Here is a 25,288-nt window from a genome sequence, read left to right on the forward strand (position 1 = left end):
AAGCGTTCAAGCTTCAAATAGTCGTATCAGTATCACAGCATCCACATCGTTGTATGAAGCTACACACGGTATAGCGAAATGACATTTCTGTAAGCCCGTGACCGTGACTGGGGTTGCATTTAAACCAAAAATCGATTTAAAAGAAACATGTTTTAAACAAGGTTCTTGTTTGAACATGTTTTTAATCCACGACGTCAGGAATATTCATTTGTGACGTCATATTGAATTGGCATTGACAATTGAAAATATAGGATGAATATAGCTCATTTGAAGAAATATCTACGTACTATAGCTGTTGAACCGACTATTTTGAGGTTTCCAACCATCCCATATCGTGTACGTCGGCTATATCGGGCGATAATTGTCCGTAGGCTAATACAACATATTTTTTTGGAAAGTATTACACAATTATGGCATATTTATGCAACTTAAAATACACCATTTGTTTTAAATGCAACCCTAACCGTGACCAACACAAGCATAATCAACTTGTCGAAAGAATACCCAATTATCATGGTGTGGTGCAGAACATTCATAATTTATTTGTGGTAGCATAAAAGGTACATTTATGAACTTCCAATATTACCAACCCGGTTTTCAATTTCCTAATGATCGTGGCTTCGTTAGAGGCTTGGCTAGAATATAGTAGGCCTATATTATTCTATATTGCTATAACTTCCACTTGTTTCTATCGTGATTACAAGTGTTGATCTCACTGCCTCACCAGCGTAGATACTATAATCGCAAGATGTCGCACGCGAACAGCCTCCGTTTCACGAACCAGACCGGCTTCATTTATAAGCGAAAGTACGAGTTCAGAACTAATCGGCCGGCGACGTAACCGCGGCATGTTTTTGTTCAAGGGAGATCACCTTTGAGAGAGTGAAAATGTACCCAAATTGAGATTTGTAGTTGACTCTTCCTCTTCAATTGCGATGCAAAGACACCCAGTTATCGGTCTATGAATTTGCGAAAAATTGAATTCGGTGACCAATGCGCCTACATCTTTATTTCTAATATGCTGCATTTTCTAGTAGATAACTACTAAAACTTTTGTCGACATGGATTTACGGAATTTTCTGCAGTTCCTGGTTACTGCGCTGGTGTTGGAGATAGTTACAAGCAAGAGACACCTGGTTTATTGGAACGGAAAGATTATCCCACGGTAAGTACTGTCCTGTTCACCCTTTATGGCGTTGGTGTTCTATTTTATTATCCATTGGTAGGCTAGGTGTTTATGTAGGGGTATGCGTCCCGTAGATTGTCAAGAAATCGCTGGCGCTAACGCGAAAGGCATCATAACTACTTGGATTTATACAGCAGTGACTCTGCACATTACAACATGGCCATATTGAAATCCAATGAGATTGCATCTCGGGAATAAGAATTACCTTTGTGTCTTGTCTCGTGCACTAACGTGTTGTGCAAGTGGACTACCTCTCGAGGGATTTAGGTCGAACACACTACACAGTGTTGCTTTTACCATACTTTCCGCGGAGTAAAAATCTTGTTTTGTGTAAATAAATGGGACCTCTGTCAAAGCGACGCGAGTCTTCGTCAGAAGAACTTGTGCTTAACAATATTACCCAACTAACCCACGTTAGGAAGTATAGTAGCCTACTGGTCAGTTAACTGATATCGGAGATTGATATGGCAGTGCTATTTAGGATATATACCACACACATACGCACACCTTACTTTCGTCTCACGGTTTCCTTATGCTAAACTAAATACAGATGTGAAGTTACTACAACCGAATAACGGATGGCTATATACTGCTACTTGGCGCTCTTCGACCTAGTTTGTGAAATGAAAAATATGAAGGGCGATAAGCATCTAATTGGTGGCTTTTGTGTCAATTAAAATGTTCATTCCTTCTTCATGTTGGTGTGTTATGGATGTTATTACTGAATGTAGTATATATATAACAGACGTGTTGTTACTGATCCGCTGGATGCGGTAACTGAAAATATCTGTAGTATTAGAATTGAGTTTTCGATTTACTGTCATGTGACAGTATTGCACGGCTGAAATACTAGATATGATTGTCATCGGTGAATAATTGTACCCCCGTCTGATTATGATGTCAGACGTCCTCATTCGAAACCATGAATCCAAATTTAAGTGCATCAGCGTAGAATATGGTGCTTTGGGTATTGCTTTTCCAAGGATACCGGGATTGTGGCCCCACTATTCACAACGCTGATTCGCACCCGCAGACTATAATGTAGGCTATATCGATAGATTCTGTTGGAATTGCATCTGTTAAGATAAATTTCGCCAAATAGTACGAATAATGCTTAAAAATTCCCCGGCTGTTTCATCTCTCTCGGCCGACAACTGTGAGCGATTGATTAGCCGCACGCAAATGGGACATGTCTGTTATTCTTAGGGATTAGTCGCAACCTAACGCAACAGAGAATATAACGTTGATGTCTTCAAAGATAGATGAATCTTAAGAGCCGATCTGTAAACGGATTTCGGGCGCTCTGCGGAACGCAAATTGACGAAACCCCTTATCCGCGATTACGCGCCGAGCTCGCAATCCAATAATAATGTAAGAACATTGATAGATTTTATGCGTTTGCTCCAATTTCGTTTTCCTGATCCGGACTCGTACTGGGTATTCCAATTTGAAGGATTATGAAATGAGCAATGCGACCTTTGCGATTCCTTACCGCAATATATGTGGGCTTATTTCATCGTTTCATCCTATTACGAGGCTTGGTCATGCTGAGTGCGGAACGAAATCGAACTATGTGCTCGGGAGAAAAAAATATGGGAACGCAGGAAATGAACTCAATGTAACTGCAAATTTAAATTGAAAATAAATCGACTTCGAATATGCTTAGAACTCTTCCTATGTGCCTCAATTAATTATTCGCTTAGGTTTAATAAAATGTTAAATAGCTTCTTGGAGGTACTGAACTTCAATATACAATTGAATACTATATTCATATTGAAACGAACCCGAAGATTTTCGACTGACACTCGTCAGGAGTTCGTGTGCCATCTTAAAATAGTACATCGAGCCCTCTCTTATTTCAGATCTCATTTCATGCTGGTGACGTCATATTTCAAGATACGATTGTTGATATACAATGTTTTTTCCAATCCCAACTAGTTGCTGACGATGACCTCTGACGAGCGTCAGCCGAAAATATTACGTTCATTTCAATTTAAATGGTAAATGTAGTCAATCTATTGAAATCAGTTCCGTATTGGCTAGAATTGTTATTTTGCGGTAAAGACACATGTATTCTGCAGAGTAGGCCAAACACCCATGGTTCGATCATATGTGCTCAAATCACATCCTCGCGGCAATTCCATTTGGATGGCTGAAAATAATGTATTTGCGTAAATTGAAGTAAGATACTCGTACATATTCATAAGCCGTCATGCTGATATGAGTCGTCATGAGCACTTTACTAATATCAGAAAATTCGCGAGGGTATCGATTTCATCATAATAGTATCTGAATTTGACTTTCTACCCACAAGTACATCGGTAGCCCAGCGAATATCGAAAGTGTTTTCATTGGTAGTAACTAGGGCAAGTTTTTGTTGCACCAAAATCGCGAGAACATTGCATTTAATTTAAAAGAAAGTTGCTGTAAAAAGTTGCATTTACAATTTTTGTTGAATTTTTAGGGTATGAGATGCTCGAAAAGTTCCGTTGTATAACCTAGTTCCTACAGAGCGGTCAAATTTGTGACTTTATTGCCATTTAACGCACGGTCTGGCGAAACCGCCTAAAATTACATTTTGTCCGGCACATAGCAAGAAATTACGCAATGCGGGAATCATTTCCCCCAAAAAGGCTAACAGCATAGCGATAACCCATCCCCCTAAAACAAGTCAAATAACACACCCCAAACTCCTTAGGTCTGCAGACTTGACACAAGGCATTGCAAAAAAACTCTTTCTCGGTGACTTTAATAAAGGCAATAGAAAAAAAGGTGATTCAGTAAAAATGTAATTTTTGGCGATCTTGCCCGGGCGCTCCTGAAATGTGAAACTATTTCAAATTTAAACGACAGAATTATTAAAGCGATCTATTTACATATTGTTCGGGCACGGTCGTGCTTGGCAGGGGTAGTTGAACTTCCTGCTTACAAGCCATTGTGTCATAGATAACAGTGAGATGCAGCTAACCCATCATATAGCTTAGTTTTGCACATCAAAGAGAAGTTAACCATACTAAAAATAGTTTAGAGCGTGTTTGTAAATCACTCCTTTACATTTTAACGTAATATTTGATAAAAGTTGCAGTAAAAATTGGCATGAAAAAGAGAGAAAAGTTGCAAAAAGTTGCTCTATAAAATCCCCCCAAACAGCTTAAAACATCATAGTACAGTACATAGATTCCGAGTATCTAGAAAGCTGTCGGAAGCTGTAAACAAAAAAGTTGCAAAAGTTGAAAAAACTTGCCCTATAGTAATAACCAACAGTAACACCGGACGGACTGGTGTTAAGGATATAGCCAACCAAGAGCTTATGTGTAAGTCCTAAACTACGCCACTTTGCTATTTGATACTGTTGTTTACCGGTTCATTAGAATCGATAGCATCATATTAGCCTCTCAATTATGCTATGAATAGCGGGACTTGTTATATGTCACGGTAATAGAATCTTGGCCCACAACGTAAACTGAGCTCACCAGATTATATCGCCTGTTATTAAGATCCTTGCCCGTGCGTTACGGCCGTAACTCTGCGGGCGGCAGATGCAAAGTTTTGAATCGCGGACTGTTCTTTCCCGGTGTGTCGGATTCACTTTCACATTTTATCCGATAAAATGTGTTCAAAGAGTGGTTAATGAGCCGTTGGGTGCGCGTAGGGCGTTTCAAAGTCCTAATAATTCGATTAGACTACATCGCAATCGGAAGTACGAGCTTTGATGGCCCGACGGATATCAGCCGTTCTAGAAATATCGCCACTTAGGCATCGACCAACTCTGGCATGTCCAGTTGTCCACTTGTCCAGTCACTTCATCACTTCATTTATCGCACTCTTTTGTCATTACCATAGTCCTATATTGCTTGCTCTAAGCATCGCAAATTGTTGCTATCAAACTGTTGATTACTATGAACCGTTAAATATTATGCTACGATTTGTCAGACCAGGCTGATTAGACACTAAAGCAAAAGGGTAACTCCCGGTAAGCCAAATCATTGCCTGATGTCTGAATCCCTAGTCCTGCCTCACTACAAAAAGCCTCAACGCATGCCAGAGAGTATACAAGACATCCAAACGCAAATAAACTTTAATGGCTTTGTTCTTTAACCCAGTGGTTCCCAACCTTTTTCGACCCATCGCCACCTTTTCAAGCTCAACACCGATCATCGCCCCCTAAATTTTGTGTACCGAAAATTGGGCATACAAACTGTAATCACCGGCGGGTTAACTAAAAAAAGGTCAACTTTTTAACTCGATGTGTAATTTGACACTTTTGTAACTGAATTTCCGTGGCTTGACTAAAAAAAAAGGTCAGCCGTTTTGACGCGTCATCGCCCCCCTTTCGCCCCTTCGCTATTTTCGCCCCCCGTCGCCCCTTTGTCCATTTTCGCCCCCCTATCGCCCCCTTCGTCATTTTCGCCCTCCTAGATCGCCCACGTTGGGAACCACTGTTTTAACACAATGTTGATGCACAGTTGGTGTTGTGCACCAGTAATCTGTTGTAATGTATTGAATGCGTAGATATATGTGTAATGTGGTAGAAATTTGTTTTTGTTACTCAACGAAAATTTTTAGTTCCTCGAAAGCTTGCGGATTAGCATAAGGGTTCCCCGGGTTATTAAAGGTTAAGAACCACTGGAATATAGAGCGATGAGCGGTTGCATCAGACCGTCCGGCGTCTAGCACAACTAATTCCACGGATGCAGTTTCGGTCAAGTTCAGTGTAGCGCGGCCCAATTAGCTTCGTAGCAACGCTGCTATAACATAACGCCAAAACCTTTCGAGCTGTCGGAGGGGATTAATCCACGAGACATGCCAACATGGCGATGACCCATGTCGGTAATACGTTAAAATGAGAATGAAAACGAATCTCGAATCTCATTCTGGAGAACAAAGTATAGCTGAGACAAGAAGATGTGAGGCTTAGTATCCAAGCTGTTTCACGCTTGGCCTAACCTTCAATTGCTCGAGACCGGGGCTCGCTGTGAAAAATAGGGATTCGGCCTGCGCGTGTCAGAAAACATGCTCGTAGAGTGGCTGTGCAATTAGAGATAAATCTGTTGAGGTAATACTTAGTACTAGGCATTCCCTCAGCGACCAGTAACCACGCTTTTCCGCTGTCACTATTTCCGATGGCTATAACAGTAAGCAACAGGCAGATTAAAAAAAAACTAGTCTTCAGTTCGTGCTTGGCTAACTACCTCGTGTGGGACTGCGATATTTTCATTGTGAACTGGAATATAGATTCGCTTTTATGTTTAGGTTCGTCTCAAAGCTAAATCCGTGCAGGTGGGAGACCGTAAGATGTGTTCACTAGATGTGTCCATGTCTTATTCTAATTATGACTTCGTTTTTTTTGCGTCGAGTCCAGCCAATGCTCAATTACCATCGACTGATTGATATTTTCGAATCATATTACAATATTTACATGTATAGTAAGCCTGCATCTAGAAATGTTACTATAGATATCCTTGGTAGAATATGTCTTACCCTACACCATCAGTGGTTCTCAAACTTTTTTAGACACTCGCCCCTTTATGACAGTAAAAAATTCGCGCCGCCTTATCGTCATATCACAAAATGCAACCAGAATGCTAGCAATCACAACGGGCAGTTTGATGGCACGGAAGGTTATGGACTGTTGATGAAATATGAAATTAGGACTATACAAAGAGCAATAACCATGAATTGGAGGTAAATCGCGCGGGGCACGAAATTTTTGTCAGTTGACCGCAGCTTCGCGCCCCCTCAGATGCTTTCACGCCCAGTTTGAGAACCACTGCCCTACACGATAAAACTCCAAAGTGAACCAATTTAAATAATCAGTCCTCTAATTGAAATATATATTTTGTCAGTTTCAGCCCATATACTCGCAACATTGTGCGATCAGAGGTGCTTAAACTGCAATGAATAATGTGCAGTGGCCACCAGCCAAACAGCCAAGACGGAAGTAATTCCGAATTGCTTTGCTACATTACAATGAGATCACTACATATGTCTCTGTACATAAAAAAATGATCTGTCCTCTTTCGCATTGCCCTCTCGTAACCAGCTTCGACATTACGTTATACATAAATTCCAGTCGGATATGATGCGTGTGTCCTGTGTATAATTTTGGCAACACTTGCACTGGGCGTCTGCGCTCGCGTCTAGCCGGCCACGGTATCTCTATCATCCCCACTCGTACATCACACTTGGACCAAATTATGCATAAAGTGCCGCCTGACGCAGGGCGATAGGCAAGCTCTATTCTAGAGGTTGGAACAATATATTAGTCGCGGTGAAACGATCAATCTCCATTACGCCCTATCCGGAACGCTTCGCGCACTATCGATTTTCACTCGCGCCCGCCTTTAAAGTGTGACTCAGCAAGTTCACGAAGTTCACCTGGCCATCCGAAAAATCGCGATCAAGATACATTTCCGTTTATGACCTTTTCGAAGCAGATTTTGTACTAACTTCTGTATTTTTAAAACGTGCTACTAGAAATAGAACTATACTCACTTTTCAAAACTCGCAACTAGAATTAGAACTTACGACCTTCAAATATCCTCGCAGAAACACAACCAACTATAATTAACTGATAATTCAAGTTACTGAATTACAAATGAGCTGAGCATTATTGGAGATAGGATCGGCATTTCAAAAGGACGGGGTCTCGAGTTTGAAATAGGAGGGGTGATGACTCTGAGCTAACAATGACTGCTAGAATATCACACAGCAGTTAGACGATAAGCGTCATTCCTTTTGTTTAATAAACAACAACACAGCAGAACAACAGCACATGTATCGCGATTCACGCCAAACGTCGACACGTGCTCTATAGTTGATCCACAACTAATTGTTTTCAAATGCGCAACATGGGTTAGAACTAGAACTACTCACGTTTTAAAAACTAAACTAGAAATGCTCAAAAACCTGTAATATGTTGATCGCCAACTAACCATCAATTAGCAGTTTGTACTGCTAGTGTTTTTCGAAGGCAATTTGGTGGTGTATCTTGAATCTTGATCTTCCTAGCAGGACACGCGAAGTTTAGGTTTGGCGACTGTCAGAAAACTTACCAAATAACTAATGACGTGTTAACTTCAAATGGCAGAGGTTGACGGCCTGTTCGTTCGTATATTTGAAGTTCTAAAACACAGCTGTTTCTTACACTTTTCCCCTCGCGTACCGTGCCAGGCATTTACACTGTGCATACCGCGTATACCACCTTGGTAGAGTGCGCGGGTCACCGGGAAGTAATACCGGTATCAGTGTTGTAGGCGTAAAACGTTTCACCGCAACAGCAATAACTAAGTATAGATTTGTATCATAAGTACGAATGGCGGGGTGGTGAGTCATTCAAATGATCCCAAATGCCGAATATAAAACAAGTAGCACACCGCGATCTATATCAGTTCGCTGATTGGCGTTGGAATGAGCATTTCTGTTCATTGGCAAACAGCAACCAACCCCACGAAGTTCGCGCATACGATATTCCACAGGATAAGGTGTAACTTTATTTACTGCGGAATGTGTAGAACCACGTTCGAACTATTTTGAGTGTGCTGTTGGCATGTAAGTTTATTAAATCTCTTGGCGTTGCAAAACCAAAGATGGTATCCGTCGTCGTACGCGTGATCGACAATACTTGCACAATTTTCCAGAATCCCGGATTATATTTAACCATCATGTTCCATCCTCTCTAAAGGTTATGACTTAAAACTATTCGCGTAAATCTATACACGGTATTATCCGATGCAATTTTCGGATCCAAACAAGAGGATGACACCGAGTGAACTCACGGTAAGGGTATAATCAAGCGATTACAGAATCCATACTTATCATATAATATTATGATGTGCTTTGGCGATGTACCGTCAGATTCCAGCAGGGGCATTGTTTGTCGCATACCACAAAATCAGATAACCTTTCTATAGAGATACCAATTGTCCTTCCTATTCTTAGTCCGTGAATGTAGACGCAACATACAGTGTTTGTTGTTGATAAATAACGACAACAGGTTTGGAAAACACGCGGATAAACTGTGGAAACGCAATGCGATTGAATTGACAAAGTGGCGAAGTGCGAAATTGAATTGAATATATTTGTTTATAGTAATTACAACAATGCCAATGTATGGGAAAGGTTTTACAGAAAAATACAAAGAAATCTGATTCCTTATACATTATTCTATTCATAATTTGAATTGTTACGAATATACATCGCAGTTGCCACAGTCTTGATATCATTCTTTACGTTACGAATTGACTTTTCCAGCGGTGCATATAAGCAAACAAACGAAAAGAAGTAAACATGAGCGAGCAGCACCACGATGGAAACGGCATCAGTTGTTGACATGTTGTTGTTGTTGTTGACATCAATCAATCAATTAATCAATAAATAAAACATTTATTGAAATTTTGATCAAATAAAAACACCACAAGATGACAAGATTACGATATAACGAAAAGATAGGAAGGTGTCGAAGCGACTTGGGGTAGTCTTTAAATCATGTAGACATTGACCAAAGTACAGAGTGCTGATATCGTTGTAACATATAAACAAAAGCAACAACTGCATTTACTCAAAATACACTTAGTAACATCGCTATGGTGATATAATACATTTTTAGTATCATCTATTTGGTTCTATATAATGTCGAGACGGCATCCCGTGTAGATTCGGTAAATAGTATGCAGTGAAAATTGTCATCGTGCAGGTCAATTGTATTTCCGGGCACTTCATGGCGTTGTTTGAACGGGACGCAATTATTCTCGGGATCGGAAGAGAATGTCGCCGATCGCGTCTCAAGTTAACCTGACCCGACTCCGTTTAAAGTTCACATTATACACCCGAAACAGGGTACTGTTTTCTACCCCCAATTAGTCATGCACATTAACATGACGAAGCAGCCCTTGTTTTGGTTAACCTCTCAGTTTCCCGTGTTAGTATCGTGCGTTGAAGACGATTTATTGATGCTATATCGCAGATGGTTGGACTACTCACGTTTCACCCTTTGAAGATGCATGGTCGTCGCTATGCCATATCACCGCTAAAGTTTATATTTTTGAATGACGCTGTTGGATGGTATGCATTCCACGGTCATGCGGTCATATTGTCTTTGAACTCTTCCGCGGTGGCTAGTCCTTGCATATACACTGGTATTTCTCGAGAAGCTTCTAAATAGCCTAATAAAGAACAACAATCAAACACGTTTGTGTTATTTACATCTGTTTCGTGTTGATTGTGCAATCCACAGATTACACAATGCGACAGAACAACGCGCCACGGCAGAGATGCATCTTTGCATATTTCGAAGTACAACAACTGATATTGTAGTACTTTGCAGTGTGAAATAGGCCTTGCCACATCATATTAGACTTGGCTAAACATATATCTTTATATATAAAGCGAAATTTGGTAAGAGCAAAACTGAAATTGATTTCATTTTCAAGTTCTCGCGAATTCAGTGATTCATTCTAATTCTAGTCTAATTTGGAAAAACAATGTGTTGCTATAATTCTAATTCTAGTCGAATTCGGATTAAAAACTGTGAAGCTAGAATTCTAATTTTTATCTAACTTGGAAAATCTGAACATTTCCGAGTTCTCCAATTCTACTTGATTGTAGGATTGGAATATTACGAATCGTTGTTTATAGAATTCGTTAGAAGCACATAGTGCATCCGTATCCCAGACGTTTGGGGGCGGCGTTGAACACATCTGAAGCTGAACACACTTTGAAACGTGTTCGAGCGATCGTATATATTTCTTTAGGGATGAGGACATAAATAATTTTTCAGAATGCCATGTTCCGACAGTATGATAGTGGTAGGCTTATTCATTACGCTATACTTGGCAGTTCTGCTTAAACGGGGCAATGGAATATTTGTCGGACATACTCTCACAATTCATGCTATACCCTATTATGTTCGCAACCGATGCCCCTTTGAATAGTATCGCTCATAATCCTATAACATCAACTTCATTTTATGCATTACAGATTACAAAAAGGCGGATTGCATGTGACCGTGGAAGTAGACGATTGGATGGACGTTGTGTGTCCTTACTACGCTGACGAGGACGCCCGCACAGCCGTCGCCAGCGCCGATTATCTTTTCATTTACAACGTGACAGAATACGATTTCAATGCGTGCGACACCAGACGTAAGGAAATGCCTTTAATTGCAGACAGCTTAACCACACACATGTCATGCTGATGACGTGTTGTTATGTTTGTTTGTCGGTATTTAGAAGTGGGAAGGCGTTGACGATTCGCGTTGTGAATTTGCAGACTTATTTATATTGTACTGCGGATATACAGATGACTTGTCAGGTGCCTATGCTTTCGAAATTCCTCTATGTATCTTCACAACTCAAATAACTATAACCACACTGTAAATAGGCCGAACTTTGAAATATATATTCAGTCATCGTCAAACACTGGCTAGTTCTCGCAGTTATTACAACAATTTCATTCAAAAAAGTGACTCAAACTTATTTCATAACTACCTGCTACTTTTTGAAATCCAAAGCGAGAAAAGTGGTAATCTAAGTCTTAACCCATAACCACTTGTATAGTGTAAATAAGCAAAAATTGCTTCAGTACTCCGTAAAGTGTACTTCGTTACTGGCCAGCCCTCATGTCCCTAACTGAAACGGTATTTCAGGTGGCTTGCCAGTTCAAGTTTGCGATGATCCCTTGACGGAAAGGAAACTCACCACGAAATTTCAGGAGCGCAGCCCGTCTCCCTTTGGATTTACCTTCAGACCGGGCGAAACGTATTACTATATATGTGAGGAAAGAACTCTTCTGCATCCGTTAGTAGTATTACGTGACACCGTGGAGCAATATATTTGGATTTGAAAGTATCTGTTGATTATGGCCTAGATTGGATGTAGCATTGAATTAGAACTCTTCTATTTTTTGGGGTGCATAGCAATTTTAAATTGTCGATAAAGACTTTAGAACAACATTGAACCATTTACCACAGTTGTTCTGCACTGAGGTTCCACGTCAACTCTGTGGCAGGTTCACAAGATATACCCCAATCTTTTTCTCACTTACAGAATGTAAGAGCCAGACGGCTTGTCCATTAAGTAGAGAGATAAAAAATATATATATAAACGGATTTAGAAGTTGAGAACGTAATTTAGTACTTCTGGCTAAAACAGGCGACTTAACCACGTCAAAATGATGCAAGTGTTCTACTAAATTATGTAAAAGTACCCTACAATTGTAATACCAGTAATATGTGAAAGGAGAGATAAATATAAAAAATACTATTTGACGAAATTCGACAGTAGAATTTTGCGAAATTTGACAGAATAGTAGTCAAGAGTGAAGTCGCATTTCTTTCAGAATAAACTCCACAGACAAAATCGAAGTGATGATTTTTACAGGACTTGGCCTCGCATAAACTTTGCTAAAACCATACATAGCAGGCGTAAAGGCAGCTAGAAAATCCTCATTAAACCAATGTCTCAATTAAAGTACCAATTGTTTGTGATGCGCACTTTGTGATAATTCCATTCTGGGTTGATTTGGATTTTGGAATTCGTTTTGAAATTTTACCGGTCCTCAAGCTAAACAGGTTGAGAGCCGCAGAACTTAAGCATATCATACTAAGAGAGTGATGTTGAGCATGGTGAAATCCAAACTTGGAGTATAGAGTTCAAAAAAATCCAGGAAAGTATTTGGGTGGGCAAATAATATCACTAGTGCTAAAAACTCTACTCATTTAACATAGGTAGATCTTATGTATCATTCGGAACGGCGCAAAATTTAGGCAAATTTCTGCAATAAATCATTTGAAAACTGTCTCCCGATATCGCTAATACCTATAAGTTATAACCACGTGGCGGGTTGAATCGACTTTTGATGACGTAGGCCGTAAAATTCGAAATTGGCACTCGCGATTGGTCACGCGTACGAAAGGTGAAAAGGCCGAACTCGCACCTCGAAAAAATCTTGCCAACACGCCCCGCTCAGTCGCCCGCGATGCTATCGCTGGGATTTATGTAGATTGTGAGCCGTCAATATTTAACCGGTGCCGACTTTATTGTGTTACTCATCCAGTTTTAATTGTTGGGATTATTGCCACCGTAAGCTTTTAAAAAATTGATATAAACCGTAATATTTGGTTTATATTGGGAATACAATTCTCTACAAGCCCCTGACGAGCGTTCGGGGTTTAATTCAATGTGAATATATTATACATCCAAGAGTCCAATCAAATAGTTTAAAACCTTTCGGTCGCGTATTTTGGTTATAAAAGAATATCAAACTGCTTGATGGAGCAATTGAATAGCATATTCATATTGGAATTCTGAACCAAAATATTTTCGGCCAACACTCGCCAGCGTAATTGTCAGCAACTATAGTATAGAATTGGAAAATATTCGGGTATTTTTCAATATGGATATATTATTCAATTGCGTACTGAATCTCTTTGATGGTACAATTAGTATGCATTTCTAATTTTAGCGAGGCTCCCCTTATCCACGCCAAAGTCCCCGCGCACCAAATATAGGAAGTATTTTCAGAATTGATAGCACTTTCTAGTTTCTAACACCCCTTATTCGCTTCACCCGCCGTCGGAATCTCGTTAGACGCACCGACATGATTTGGGGCTGTGTTTGGTTAGGAATTTGAGCCTGCGGTAGGAAATGTATCTATATTTGCACAGCATTAGCGCGGGGCTTCAAGTCATTCTTTCTGAGATGCTTTCAACCCCGCGCCGTGTCATTAACCGTGAAATGACTGTGTCTACCTTCTTCGAGGCTCTCTCCCGTTTTTCGGTTTTTCTCGAGGGTCAGTGGCGTTCACTGTAATTCTTGCAGAGGGCGAAATATGGGTCACCATCCGCATGTTGCTGTTATATCAATGTCATATTATTGCGGTAGTATCATGACAGCAAAATCGAAGGCACGTATACATCAATGAAATACTGTCAATTGATAGGCGTAGAATTACCAAGTTGAGCTTTCATTCATAATCGCAATCTAATATCCGTATTTTGAATTTGCGAATTTTGGATTCGGCTGTAGCTAGCCAAATGTCAAGATTATATATGCTATTACCAGCATAATATAAAAGCCGCGTGCAATTCAGGATTCAGCTGCAAGGCATATGATCAGTTTAACATTTTGAATTAGTACCTTTGGGAATCGGCTATATCGTACCAATCGTCAGGATTGATGCTACCAATATATTTTACAGGAATCAAATTCACGAATCCAATAAAAGGCTTATGCGGGCCGTACCCAAGTTTTCATGATCTTCAATTGTATGGTCCCGCATTTTAACGTGTATTTTAATGACAGGGCATTCAAATAATAATCGTAACTCAGTTTGCAGAATAATCCAAATCAAGAAGGCTGATTTAAAAGCAATCGGTGCATCTGGTCACCGTTAAGTCGCGACTTTGGCCATTAAATTGTAGGCCGTGGGAACGCTTTAGTGGCGTACGAACAATGACAGTGTCCAGTCCATAGCTAATCCACTCTGTAAGTCAACATGCATGCGAGTCTGGTTGTTCTAGTTTATTTAAAAAAAATTAAGTGCTTATCGCCCGTTGATCTATGGCACCACGATCAAAAATTACGAGCCTGGACATTGGACATGTACTAGCGTCAGTAAATATCACACAAAATAAAATGTGGAAATGAGCTTTCGGCAAGATAAGAAAATGCAAGCGAGACTGAAAATTATACCAATTACAAATACGAGTCTGGTAATATAATCAGAATATATTTGCGTGATTGTGTTATGGTCTCTATTATCCTGATTTGTAGCACGGCCCGCTTTCTGTGGTACACACTGTAACACACATATGTTTAACCCGGAATATCGATGGTGTATTAAGCCTTATTCATATCATTGTCCGCAGTGATGTGTGTGTTCAACTGTGCATGGGCAGTGGGCACAGAGCAGTGAGCACGGGTATACAGTAAAGTTTCCACGCGTGCTGTTGGTTCCATACGCGCCCTCGCGAATCTACCACAAGAACTCGTTACCCCGCTTATTGTCGGTATAGTCGCCATTTTATTGTTCAAGTGCGTTTCGAGCGCTTTTTTCGCTTATCGACGCGAAACCAAACTTCCTTCGCGCATTCGATACAAATCGCTTCCACCTGTGATTTCTCCCACCTCCGAAGTACATGGCGTGTTTGAAATTAGAAAGTGTTCACGTGTGAAAACGAACGCCCCAGATTTGATGTTTACTTTACGTGATGCAAAGCAATGACAATTGCCGGCCGCCCGAAGGGACATTCGACAGCTTGCAGATATTTACTGTTGAGTATTTGCAATGTAATTTTATGTTACGGCTCGTTTAAAACTTATTGGGACGCTATGAAGCACAACTCCTGAAAGTTAGATAAATTCGACATAATCTTAAAAATGATGATGGGCGTTGGAAATTTTGTGTATTGAAAATGGCCCTCTATTTATGGTAGACATTTGTCTACAATCGCTATTCATCTCATTACTAATTTATAGCATGGAATAATAACGAAGAATTTTTACTGACTATTTGGGTTTACTAGGGCGCGTCAACTTCTATACAGCAACACCATTTTACAGCTTGGGTAGGTTTTTGGTTTAGCCCCGTAAATGGCGTTCCTATGCAGCTCTCCGGCTTCCCAGTCAGACTCATTAGGGATTAAGACAAGCACATATTCTATTTCTCATTCCGTGAGTGAGTAATGAGCATTCAAGATAATCAATGCCGCAGGAGTCGGCCTGATAGTCCTTCGTCAGATACAAATTACCTTGTTTATGTCCTGCCCATTCGGACTTCGAGTACTGAATGTAGGGTTGCATTTAAAACAAAAATTAATTTAAAACAAACAAGTTTAAAACAAGGTCCTATTTAAAACATTTTTTTTAAGCCATGACGTCACGAATGTTCAATTGTGACGTCCTCGTGGATTGACATTGACAATTGAAAATATAGGGTAAATACAGCTCCTTTGACGAAATATCTGTATACTATCAATGTTGAACCGACTATTTTGAGGGGTTTAAACCGTCCCATATCGATATACATCGGCTATGTCGAGTGGTAATTGTCCGTAGGCTCATACGACATGTTTTTTTGGAAAGTATTTACACAATTATAGCATAATTTCACAACTTGAAAAAACACATTTTTTTAAAAAAGACCTTTGTTTAAAACACTGCTTAAAACGCACAGTGTTTTAAAACACAATTTGTTTCAAAGTGAAACCCTGACTGAATGGAACCGCACATGATTTAACTGTGACTATTGACGATATTGATGCAAACGATTAAAAAGACATAGACATAGTATATCAATTACCACCCTCTCTGCGTCACTGGCCCGGGTGTACTGTAACGTTTTTATGTAAAAAGGAGCTACATACTCAATACACATTAAACCAAAGATATATACGGTGCTGAAAGGTATTGTTTAGACTCGTGATATATGTAACGTTCGCTGTCCTGAAGTACCGCATGGCGACTGTCCAACATTAATCCAATCTCCACATGAATCAGTTGATCACTTGTACCAGAGAATTGAATGAGGATAACGGGGATAGCCACGAAGAACATGGGGTATAAAACATACAGAAAAAATATAAAAACTCACAAAGAAAAGATAATGGGAAACCTGATTTTTCGTCCTATAGAAATAAGAGACAACGATATCAACATAAATTGACGAACATAACGAAATGCGGAATGTCTCGAGGAGCAACCCGTATATATTAGATATACCTTTGATTCGCCATCCTTAATTCTTTATTTTATTTTGACGCGAATGTAGCCTATACAGTTGGCTATTTATTTATAATTTAACCATACTACATTTTTTTAAAAAGATTGTACAGCAATTTTGTTATATGTGTCGATTTGTGACATACGGAGTTTAAATGTAGCTACCAGAACATAGCTGACACTAGGGTGGATATACCATCGTTGTATGTATTAAAGATCTACATATTTTCGCTTTATGCGTTCCTTATATACCTCCGCCTGGTAATTATAGTTTTATGCTCTCTAGCGAAAACACTGACCATTACGGCTGCTATTTTATCCGAGATCTGAAAGGCAAAATCGACCACGTGAAATGTAATACTAATCCCCCCAAACAAGACCCTTCTTTCATGGATGCATGATATCATCCGTCGTAATTGGATTGCCTATCCTTTCAATGCTAGCGCAGTCCACTGTATCGGTCAATTACACCTACTTTATCGGTGTGTCGCTCTCGTTTCCAGCGAAACCCATGCACGGCGACTCCAATAAAGGATGCACGGAAAACACACTGAAAATGATTGTGAACGTGGAGAAAAGAGGAACAGGTGCGACAACTGTTTGCGTCTTCTTAATTACGAATGGTCTCTTAATCCCATCCTAAAATATTATAGGGATGATTCACAGAGTAGGACTAGAAAATTTTCTGCTATTCCAAATTCGAGTAGAATTAGAATTATAGCTACACTATTGTTTTCCGAATTAGACAATAGAATTAGAATAATAGCTACACATTTTCCAAATTAGATTAGAATTAGAAATATAGCTATGTTATTGTTTTCCAAATTATACTAGAATTAGAATTATAGCTACACTATTGTTTTCCAAATTAGGCAATATAATACGGATAATAGCCACAGTCTTTTTCCAAATTGGACTAGAATTAGAATAATAGCCACACATTTTTTCTAAATTAGATTAGAATGGGAATTATATCTATAATATTGTTTTCCAAATTATATTAGAATTAGAATTATAGCTACACATTTGTCCAGATTAGACAAGAATTAGAATAATAGCTTCACATACTTTTCCAAATTATATTAGAATTAGAATTATAGCTACGCTATTTTTTTCCAAATTATACAATATAATACGGATAATAGCCACAGTGTGCTTTCAAATTAGACTAGAATTAGAATAATAGCCCCACATTTCTGTAAATTAGATTACAATGAGAAATATAGCTATAATATTGTTTTCCAAATTATATTAGAATTAGAATTATAGGTACAGTTTTGTTTCCAAATTAGACTACAATTACAATTATAGCTACACATTTGTCCAGATTAGACAAGAATTAGAATAATAGCTTCACATACTTTTCCAAATTACATTAGAATTAGAATTATAGCTACACTATTGTTTTCCAAATTAGACAAGAATTAGAATAATATCTCCACATTATTCCAAATTAAATTAGAATTAGAAATATAGCTATACCATTGTTTTCCAAATTAGACAAGAATTAGAATGATAGTTAAGCAGTTTAAAAAAAATTAGATTACAGTTAGAATTACTGAATTCGCGAAAACTTGAAAATTGAATCAAATTCTATTTATATCAAATCAGAGTTTTTTTCTAATGAGCATGATAATGGCAATTGCCTGTACAGCAAGCTTGGCTCATTTCCCACTATATACCGTTTTGCTGTCGCATTTTCAGGAAAACCAGAAATAAAATTAAAACAATGAACATTGCACACATTAGATTAGAATTAGATTACCGGCATCTCGCTCTAATTAGTCGAATTAGTCAACTCGATTTATCCAGTATACAAGTCTGGTGTCTAGCAAAGCGTACTGGAATATATTCCCGAGGGTGTAACACGATAACATGTATACGAACTGTCGAACACAGATACGGACAAGATAATATACTATTTCCCAATCCCGCAATACCACACGTGACATCGGATCAGATAACCCAACATATATGTTTTGAAGCCGCTCTGGTTGGAACAAATGGCCCTTCCCTCTCGTGATCATTTGAAGAATATAACCACGAATTTTCAGTCACGGAGAAAAATTTGACAAACAGTGGCGCGTATTCCGGCTTTAAGCCGCTTCACGCTGGTTAATTCACGTGACCTGACAGATGGCGTTGACAGAACTATTGTGTAGTTTAGACGAGACATCTTCCACATATGTCGCCATATGGAAAAGCATGTAAACCACCGCTATAGGCATTGCAGATAGTGTAATGAAGGGATTAATGCACCGTACTCCTTTTGTTTATATACTATAAAGGGATTTCATCTTGACCTATTCATTTTTTAAAGTTTACGACCCCCTTGACCGCGCGAAGATAGTGTATCACGAAACATCTGCACATTTTCCCAACGAAAAGACCGTTCTCACATCCGAGTCAAGTGAGTCGCCATATTCACATTGGTGTGCATGAGAAATCAATATACATGAAGTGTGTTTACATCTAAGCCAATTATTTATGCATGCGTGCGTTCACACGTATCACGGATCATTTGCGATGAGTAAACCTTATACATCTTGTCGGGAATAGTAGCCTACGATTCGTAAACCAACTGACATGATGCAGGTCTTCATCATTATGATTCTTGGTTCAATTCCGTAGCATCCATTTTTGACATAAGATCATCGCATGTCACGAAAATTGCAGGCTTTATATTACAGAATTTTCCTTAGTGTTAACGTGTGAACTATATGTTAGCACCTTTTAAAGTGTAATCTCGAACTGTGCACAAGTATATACCATGTGCTCGTGAAAAATATCGATGTAACGTGGACAAAATAGCGAGAATTTATGTTTCAAACTGATAGATATATTATGGATTATGGTTTCAATGAATGAGTATGGAATACAGTAGAGGCTTGCAGCAATCCAGTATGTGACTATTGTACACATGCAGTAGGTATACAATGAATATTATTCATATACATCGAATACATACCTATCCCAAATTTATTACTATTTTCCGTACAACACCATGTCTTATATGCGTTCTTGAAATTATTAGACCAAGTCATGGTTACAGTTTCAGCGTTGGCAATAAAAATTGTGCGAATACATGTCCGAATGGTGTATATCGGATACCAGTTTTCCATTCATAAAGGAACAGGTTTCTGTATCGCGACAGCCCCTACGAATTCGCAGAAAATTGAAATTCGAGCGCCTTATTTTCGTGGTCACCCTTTTGGATTCGATGAATCACAGCTCCGAACAAGATAATGATTCAGTATTACGCGGGCGCGTATCCTGTTATGGTTCTTCGTCCAACAAGGCATCGGGGTGAGATCGTCACCCAACTATATAGTGAAGCAATTCATCAATCGAAGCTACATACAAGCCTCAGCTGCAGAGTCTCAAATCGACTTACATATGGCCGCGTAGTATAGTCTTAATGGAGATAAATTGCGGGTTTCAGACTTCACATTTTCAAATCTGCTGACGGTTGTAAACTGTGTGTAGCTGGATTGCATATTAAAACGTCGATTAATCCAGATAACCCGCTATTAGAGGCTTAGATCGTCATGGGCACGAAGTAATTACTAGTTAGTGAATGGAGCTTACTGTCCCCGCTAATTATTTGCGACAAGTGCTTAATTCCTGGTTATCGACTCCACACTTATGTTATTGGAAAAGCACAGAACACACTCGCACTATTGTTATTATATGCAAAACATTGCGAAGGTGGTTGAGACACATTGCGGTCGCGGACGGTAACCTCGGTGGGTGTATGGTGTTTTGTAAACGACACATGCCAGGAGGTATTTAGTTTTTCTTCTGACCACAGTATCGTGTGATAGAAATGTAGACGGGACGCTGACGAGATCACTGATATGAATGCTGAAGGCCTAACTGATCTCCAGGCATGTCTTATAAAGTTGTGAATGTGCATATAGTTCAAGCAGAAGCGGTCAATGCCGTTGTAATGGCTACTAAAGTAATATAGAAGTAGTATTGTAAACTTCAACTCAATTACAAGTCCAAGTATGGATTTCTAAGGTGTGCTAAAAGTACTCAAGTAGAAGAAAAAACTGAGAGGCCTCAAAACAACTCTACTAAGCAAGTTTATTGTTGCATACTTGAATATATTCAGTTAAGCTGGCTATTTCGCTCGGTGATCTAAACATACCGCAAAGCTACTTTCTACTTCACATAATCCGAAGGGTAGAAATTTGCTTCAACATCCGTGAAGTCGCAGTTGCAGTGGTCTAAAAGAATGTCCGTTTGAGGGTGTATTGCGAGAGGCTAGGCGTCACTTGTGTGAACTCCATAGAAGTATAAAAGCGATTCTTTGCTGTCCATAGCGTCCTATGCACTGTGTGCAAGCTCTCATATACTTCTCTTAGGGCTCCTGAATCTGTCATATAGAACGCTGGATGTTTCATGCTGTCAATGAATGTATTAAAACGTGCTCTAACTCTAACCCTACTACACTTTTTAATTCTGGTGCGGGTACTTGATATATGAACGCATATGTTCCGTACCGAGTACCCAGGGATATTATTACATATGCCTTACCATATATTCCAAACAATTTTGATCTATCTGCAATTCAAAGGTCGAGAGACAAACCGAAGAAGGCACCACCACCATCGCCCCACAACCAGCACCACAACGACGACGACCACACTCGCCCCGAAGAAATCAATATTCCGAGTCATCAACACATCACGGACTGCGTCGCATGCCAAAAATCGCCGCGGCCACAACCCAGGCAGCAGCTCTACATCCGCCTTCAAGCGCACGAATTTATTATCAGTCGCCAGCGCGGCGTTAATACTGTGTTGGTACTTCCGATGAGACGGCGTCGGCGTACTGAAACTGTGTAATGAAATATCGCGATATCGCTCGCACCTGTTCGCCGGGCGGTATTTCCCGAAACACTTCGCCCGCGCGACATAGATGCTTATTTTCGTGATGAGGACATGTGTTTGCTCGCGGCGCGACAGTGCTAATTTCAGACAATGCGCTAGCCACGAGCATGTGTCCTGACGGTATTTGAAACCTCAAAATCGTGACGCGGTTTGCGGAATGAGTTTAGAAACTGTTAGATTCTCCGAATTGCCATGCAGTCGTGAAGATTTAAACGTGAAACAGTGCACCGGAGGAGAAAGTGATATAAAGCCATATACGGTGATGATAATCGCCACTGAATCGCCTTGGTCGTTGTAGGACGCAAGTATACGTAACTGTAAACAATCTAACTCTTACATGTTGCAATTTACATTATTATGAACTACAGATCGAAGCATGGCGTTTTCCTCAGGGTATACAGACGACTATGAGCGTGAGCAATATAGTATTCTCGGATTTTATCCGCGGCTACCTATGAATACTTCAGTTGTCTGGCTTACATGGCCGTATATACGCACCTGTAAGTGCTTCAACTTATTGACGTTGATTTTAAATCACTTGCAAGCTGTGGCGAGATAGCGTAGTGGTCCGTTCCACAGGTATAACAGCTATATATTGCTACAGTCCCGTCCGACCAAAGTCGACTCTGGAATACTGCCTATAAGTGTTTGAGGTTTATCTAGGCTCCTCCTCGCTATCTTATACACCAAAGCGGCGTGCCTAGAACGAACGTGGCTCGTGCTACAAGTCGGCATCACAGGCATCATGAAAAAGAATATCGGTCTGGTGTAAAATTTCCGAATGTCCAAATGTCTAAACACCATGAATACTAGAATAACAACAACTTGCAAGCTTGAACGAACACGAGCTCAGCATCCCGCCGTTAAACAGCTTTAAAGGGTTTTCAAATCTGAAATTGGTGACTTCCAGACTGCGAATGCATGTCACCTCTTTTCAGACGCACGTTTTAGTGAAAAAATGCATAGATGTGTCCGGTCTTTGGCTGTCATAACATTTTGTCGGGCAAAGGAAAGTTGACATTTCTGGCATACAATATAGCGGCAGCATCAAACGGTTAACCCATCATTTTATACCTTGTTGGGGAATCGTGGTGCTGCAATACAGTTTGTTCCAGGCATTTGTGAGACACTGCGCGCACCCTGAGTGGCAGTCGGGAGCCTATAGATAAACTTGAACTCTTAATAAGGAGTTCGGAGGACCACACCTTTTTCGTTTTGCGGCAACTGCTGAAACCACTATTAAACTAGAGGCACAGCATCATTTGCAGTGTATGAAGTCAGTTCACATCTCTATCACGGTACTCTCGAAGTCCCCGTAGGAAATAATTTAAATTTAGAATTTTGACATCCGGTACGTTTCTGATACTAAAGTATTACCTGTTTGGTTCTTTTTTATATTCTTTATGATATAATCGCGAAATTGACGATGCTTCGCCTTCGTCTTCACTATACGTGTTTGTTATTTAATATGTGTGTTACGTCAACTATTATATCGTTACTGTTTTCGTGAAATTAGACGGAACGTTGATTCATTGTGCGATGGTTTATCAGTGAAATGGGGGCTTCAAATTACACCGGATACGCATGTCAGTCTAGTTGGGGTTACACCAAACCGCAACACGCTGGACAGATGTTAAATTCGACACAGTAGGACTTGAAGACCATGATAATTTTGGATACCATGTTTTCCTCTGGGTGTGTACAGTAAAAGTAACAATCATAAAATTAATCTTATCCCGAGCTTGATAAGGAAAGTGCACAGGCAATATACTACAAAGAAGGGATCTGGTAGCACAGTAAGACCATTCATAGACTAATCTGGTTATTCCGAAGTGTATGGTCAAAGTTCTTTCATAATTTTACACGAATATGAACCGCTTTTAGTAGTTTTTAGTTCATCCCGCTAATCCATCTCGGGGGAGGCATTGAATCGTAGCAAGCGGGTGGAAATGGCAGATTCTCCTTAATCTATTTCAAATGGTTTTGTACCGTCCTACGCGCGGCTACAGTGTAACAAAATCCGCTGTCTTTAGCTGGTGGCTGTGTTTTCCATTCAATGCGTCACCGCGAACACAGGGGCACAGGGTAACACATAACACTGTGCGTCATACATCCTTATGACGTATAGTGAAACCAAAATGTTCCATTATATACATTCGAGTTTACTGGTAGCGATCGGGGTGCTGATGAGGTAAGCTGACTAAACTCCGAACAAAGAATTAAACTTTTAAATCGGATTGAATAATACAGAACGAACGCGTCTCATTAAAGAAACTTTGCCTGGAAGCGTGAAGACAGGACTTGTTACAGACAGATTTAAAGGCATACTTGAAGCATGAATCGCATCCATACAACTAAGGAATACTATTTTTGACACTGTGCAAATATTCAGTCACTGAACCATCTTGTCTCTACCTATCTCCCATCATAATCCTGTCTATCCGCCAGGATGCCGAGACGTTATACGAGAATATATACTCAGGTGGACAGAATTACAACTACGTTGATTGCTGCATCACATTGTATCAACATGACTAAAGAAAACTCACTACTTGAAAGAGCGCACACTCTTTGTAAATAGAATTTTTAATTATTCTTCACGCCGAACGCTTCCCATGATTTATTCCGACGTGTATTCCCTCTTATCTCACGAATCGTTGATTACAGGGCTTATTTACCAGTGCGAGTCACGACTGAGATTTGCTGATATTGTGACTGTTCAATTAATACGCATTGATAAAATGAATCCTATGAGACACGATAAATGTATTCTTATAAATCTGTAGTTGTTTGAACGTGGTTTAGAGCACGCGTGATCTATTATTTATTGAGGTCCCGCGATATTGGCATTTTTCCATAGTCCGCGTTTAAATTTTGACTTCCAGATACAAACTCTTATCTTATTAATAGGTTGATTATCTTTTACATGCCAAAAAAGTCAAAAATGTGGCGTTAGCTCCAAAAATTGTCAAAATTGTTTACAAAGTCTAAAGTTCAAGGTCGAAACTCAGATTTGGGTTGCGATCTAAAAAAATGCGATGTTGTGAAGCAACAGAGGTATTACAAGCAACGCAGCAGTATACACTGAACTTCAATGCTGCCAGAAAACAGCTGCTTCTATTGAACGACTTTTCTCCATTCTTGCCAAGCTACTTCGTAAGGACAGACAGCTCCAACGGAAATGTAGAAAACTACTGGAATTCTAACATTATGTGCAACAAGGCCGAATTTAAATACTTGAGGAAAAATTTTGTCACAATTAAGTATTTTATCGTCAAAAAATAATTTCCCTACTTATTAGCTGTCATTTACCAGTTCGCATCAATTTTCAGGTCTGTTAAATCGAGAGGAACGATCGCAACAGATAACGGACTCAGTTCAAAAATCCGTAGTGACAAGGAAGTCACCCTCTCGATATACCCGAAAAAGCGGCGTGAGGTAGCTGAGTCAATAAACCTCTCACCATTTACAGATTCGATAGGAAG

The 25,288-nt window shown here is 39.7% G+C and overlaps 2 protein-coding genes and 1 long non-coding RNA gene across 4 annotated transcripts in view; 2 read left to right on the top strand and 1 right to left on the bottom strand.

Annotated features, from left to right (window-relative positions):
- LOC145442848 (bystin-like) overlaps positions 1–25,288 on the bottom strand; it is a 360,604-nt gene that overhangs the window by 83,728 nt on the left and 251,588 nt on the right. The window lies entirely within an intron of this gene.
- Positions 1–25,288, top strand: part of LOC145442981 (uncharacterized) — a 90,458-nt gene that overhangs the window by 12,491 nt on the left and 52,679 nt on the right. The gene's annotated exons all lie outside the window — the stretch shown is intronic.
- LOC145442415 (ephrin-A5-like) lies at positions 921–23,335 on the top strand. 2 transcript variants are annotated; one of them, XM_080320319.1, is made up of 6 exons: positions 921–1,165; positions 11,165–11,328; positions 11,832–11,957; positions 17,409–17,492; positions 19,226–19,315; positions 21,488–23,335. In XM_080320319.1, the coding sequence occupies exons 1-6, from the start codon at positions 1,062–1,064 to the stop codon at positions 21,727–21,729; spliced, it is 810 nt and encodes a 269-aa protein (XP_080176445.1). In that variant the 5' UTR covers positions 921–1,061; the 3' UTR covers positions 21,730–23,335. The 2 variants fall into 2 exon arrangements, with proteins under 2 accessions (XP_080176445.1, XP_080176446.1); XM_080320320.1 differs by having other exon boundaries at positions 923–1,165; positions 19,226–19,337; positions 21,507–21,554.

The sequence above is a fragment of the Botryllus schlosseri genome, chromosome 7 (assembly GCF_051294905.1).
Source record: "Botryllus schlosseri isolate E-star chromosome 7, Bs_hap1, whole genome shotgun sequence".
In the NCBI taxonomy this organism is placed as follows: domain Eukaryota; kingdom Metazoa; phylum Chordata; class Ascidiacea; order Stolidobranchia; family Styelidae; genus Botryllus; species Botryllus schlosseri.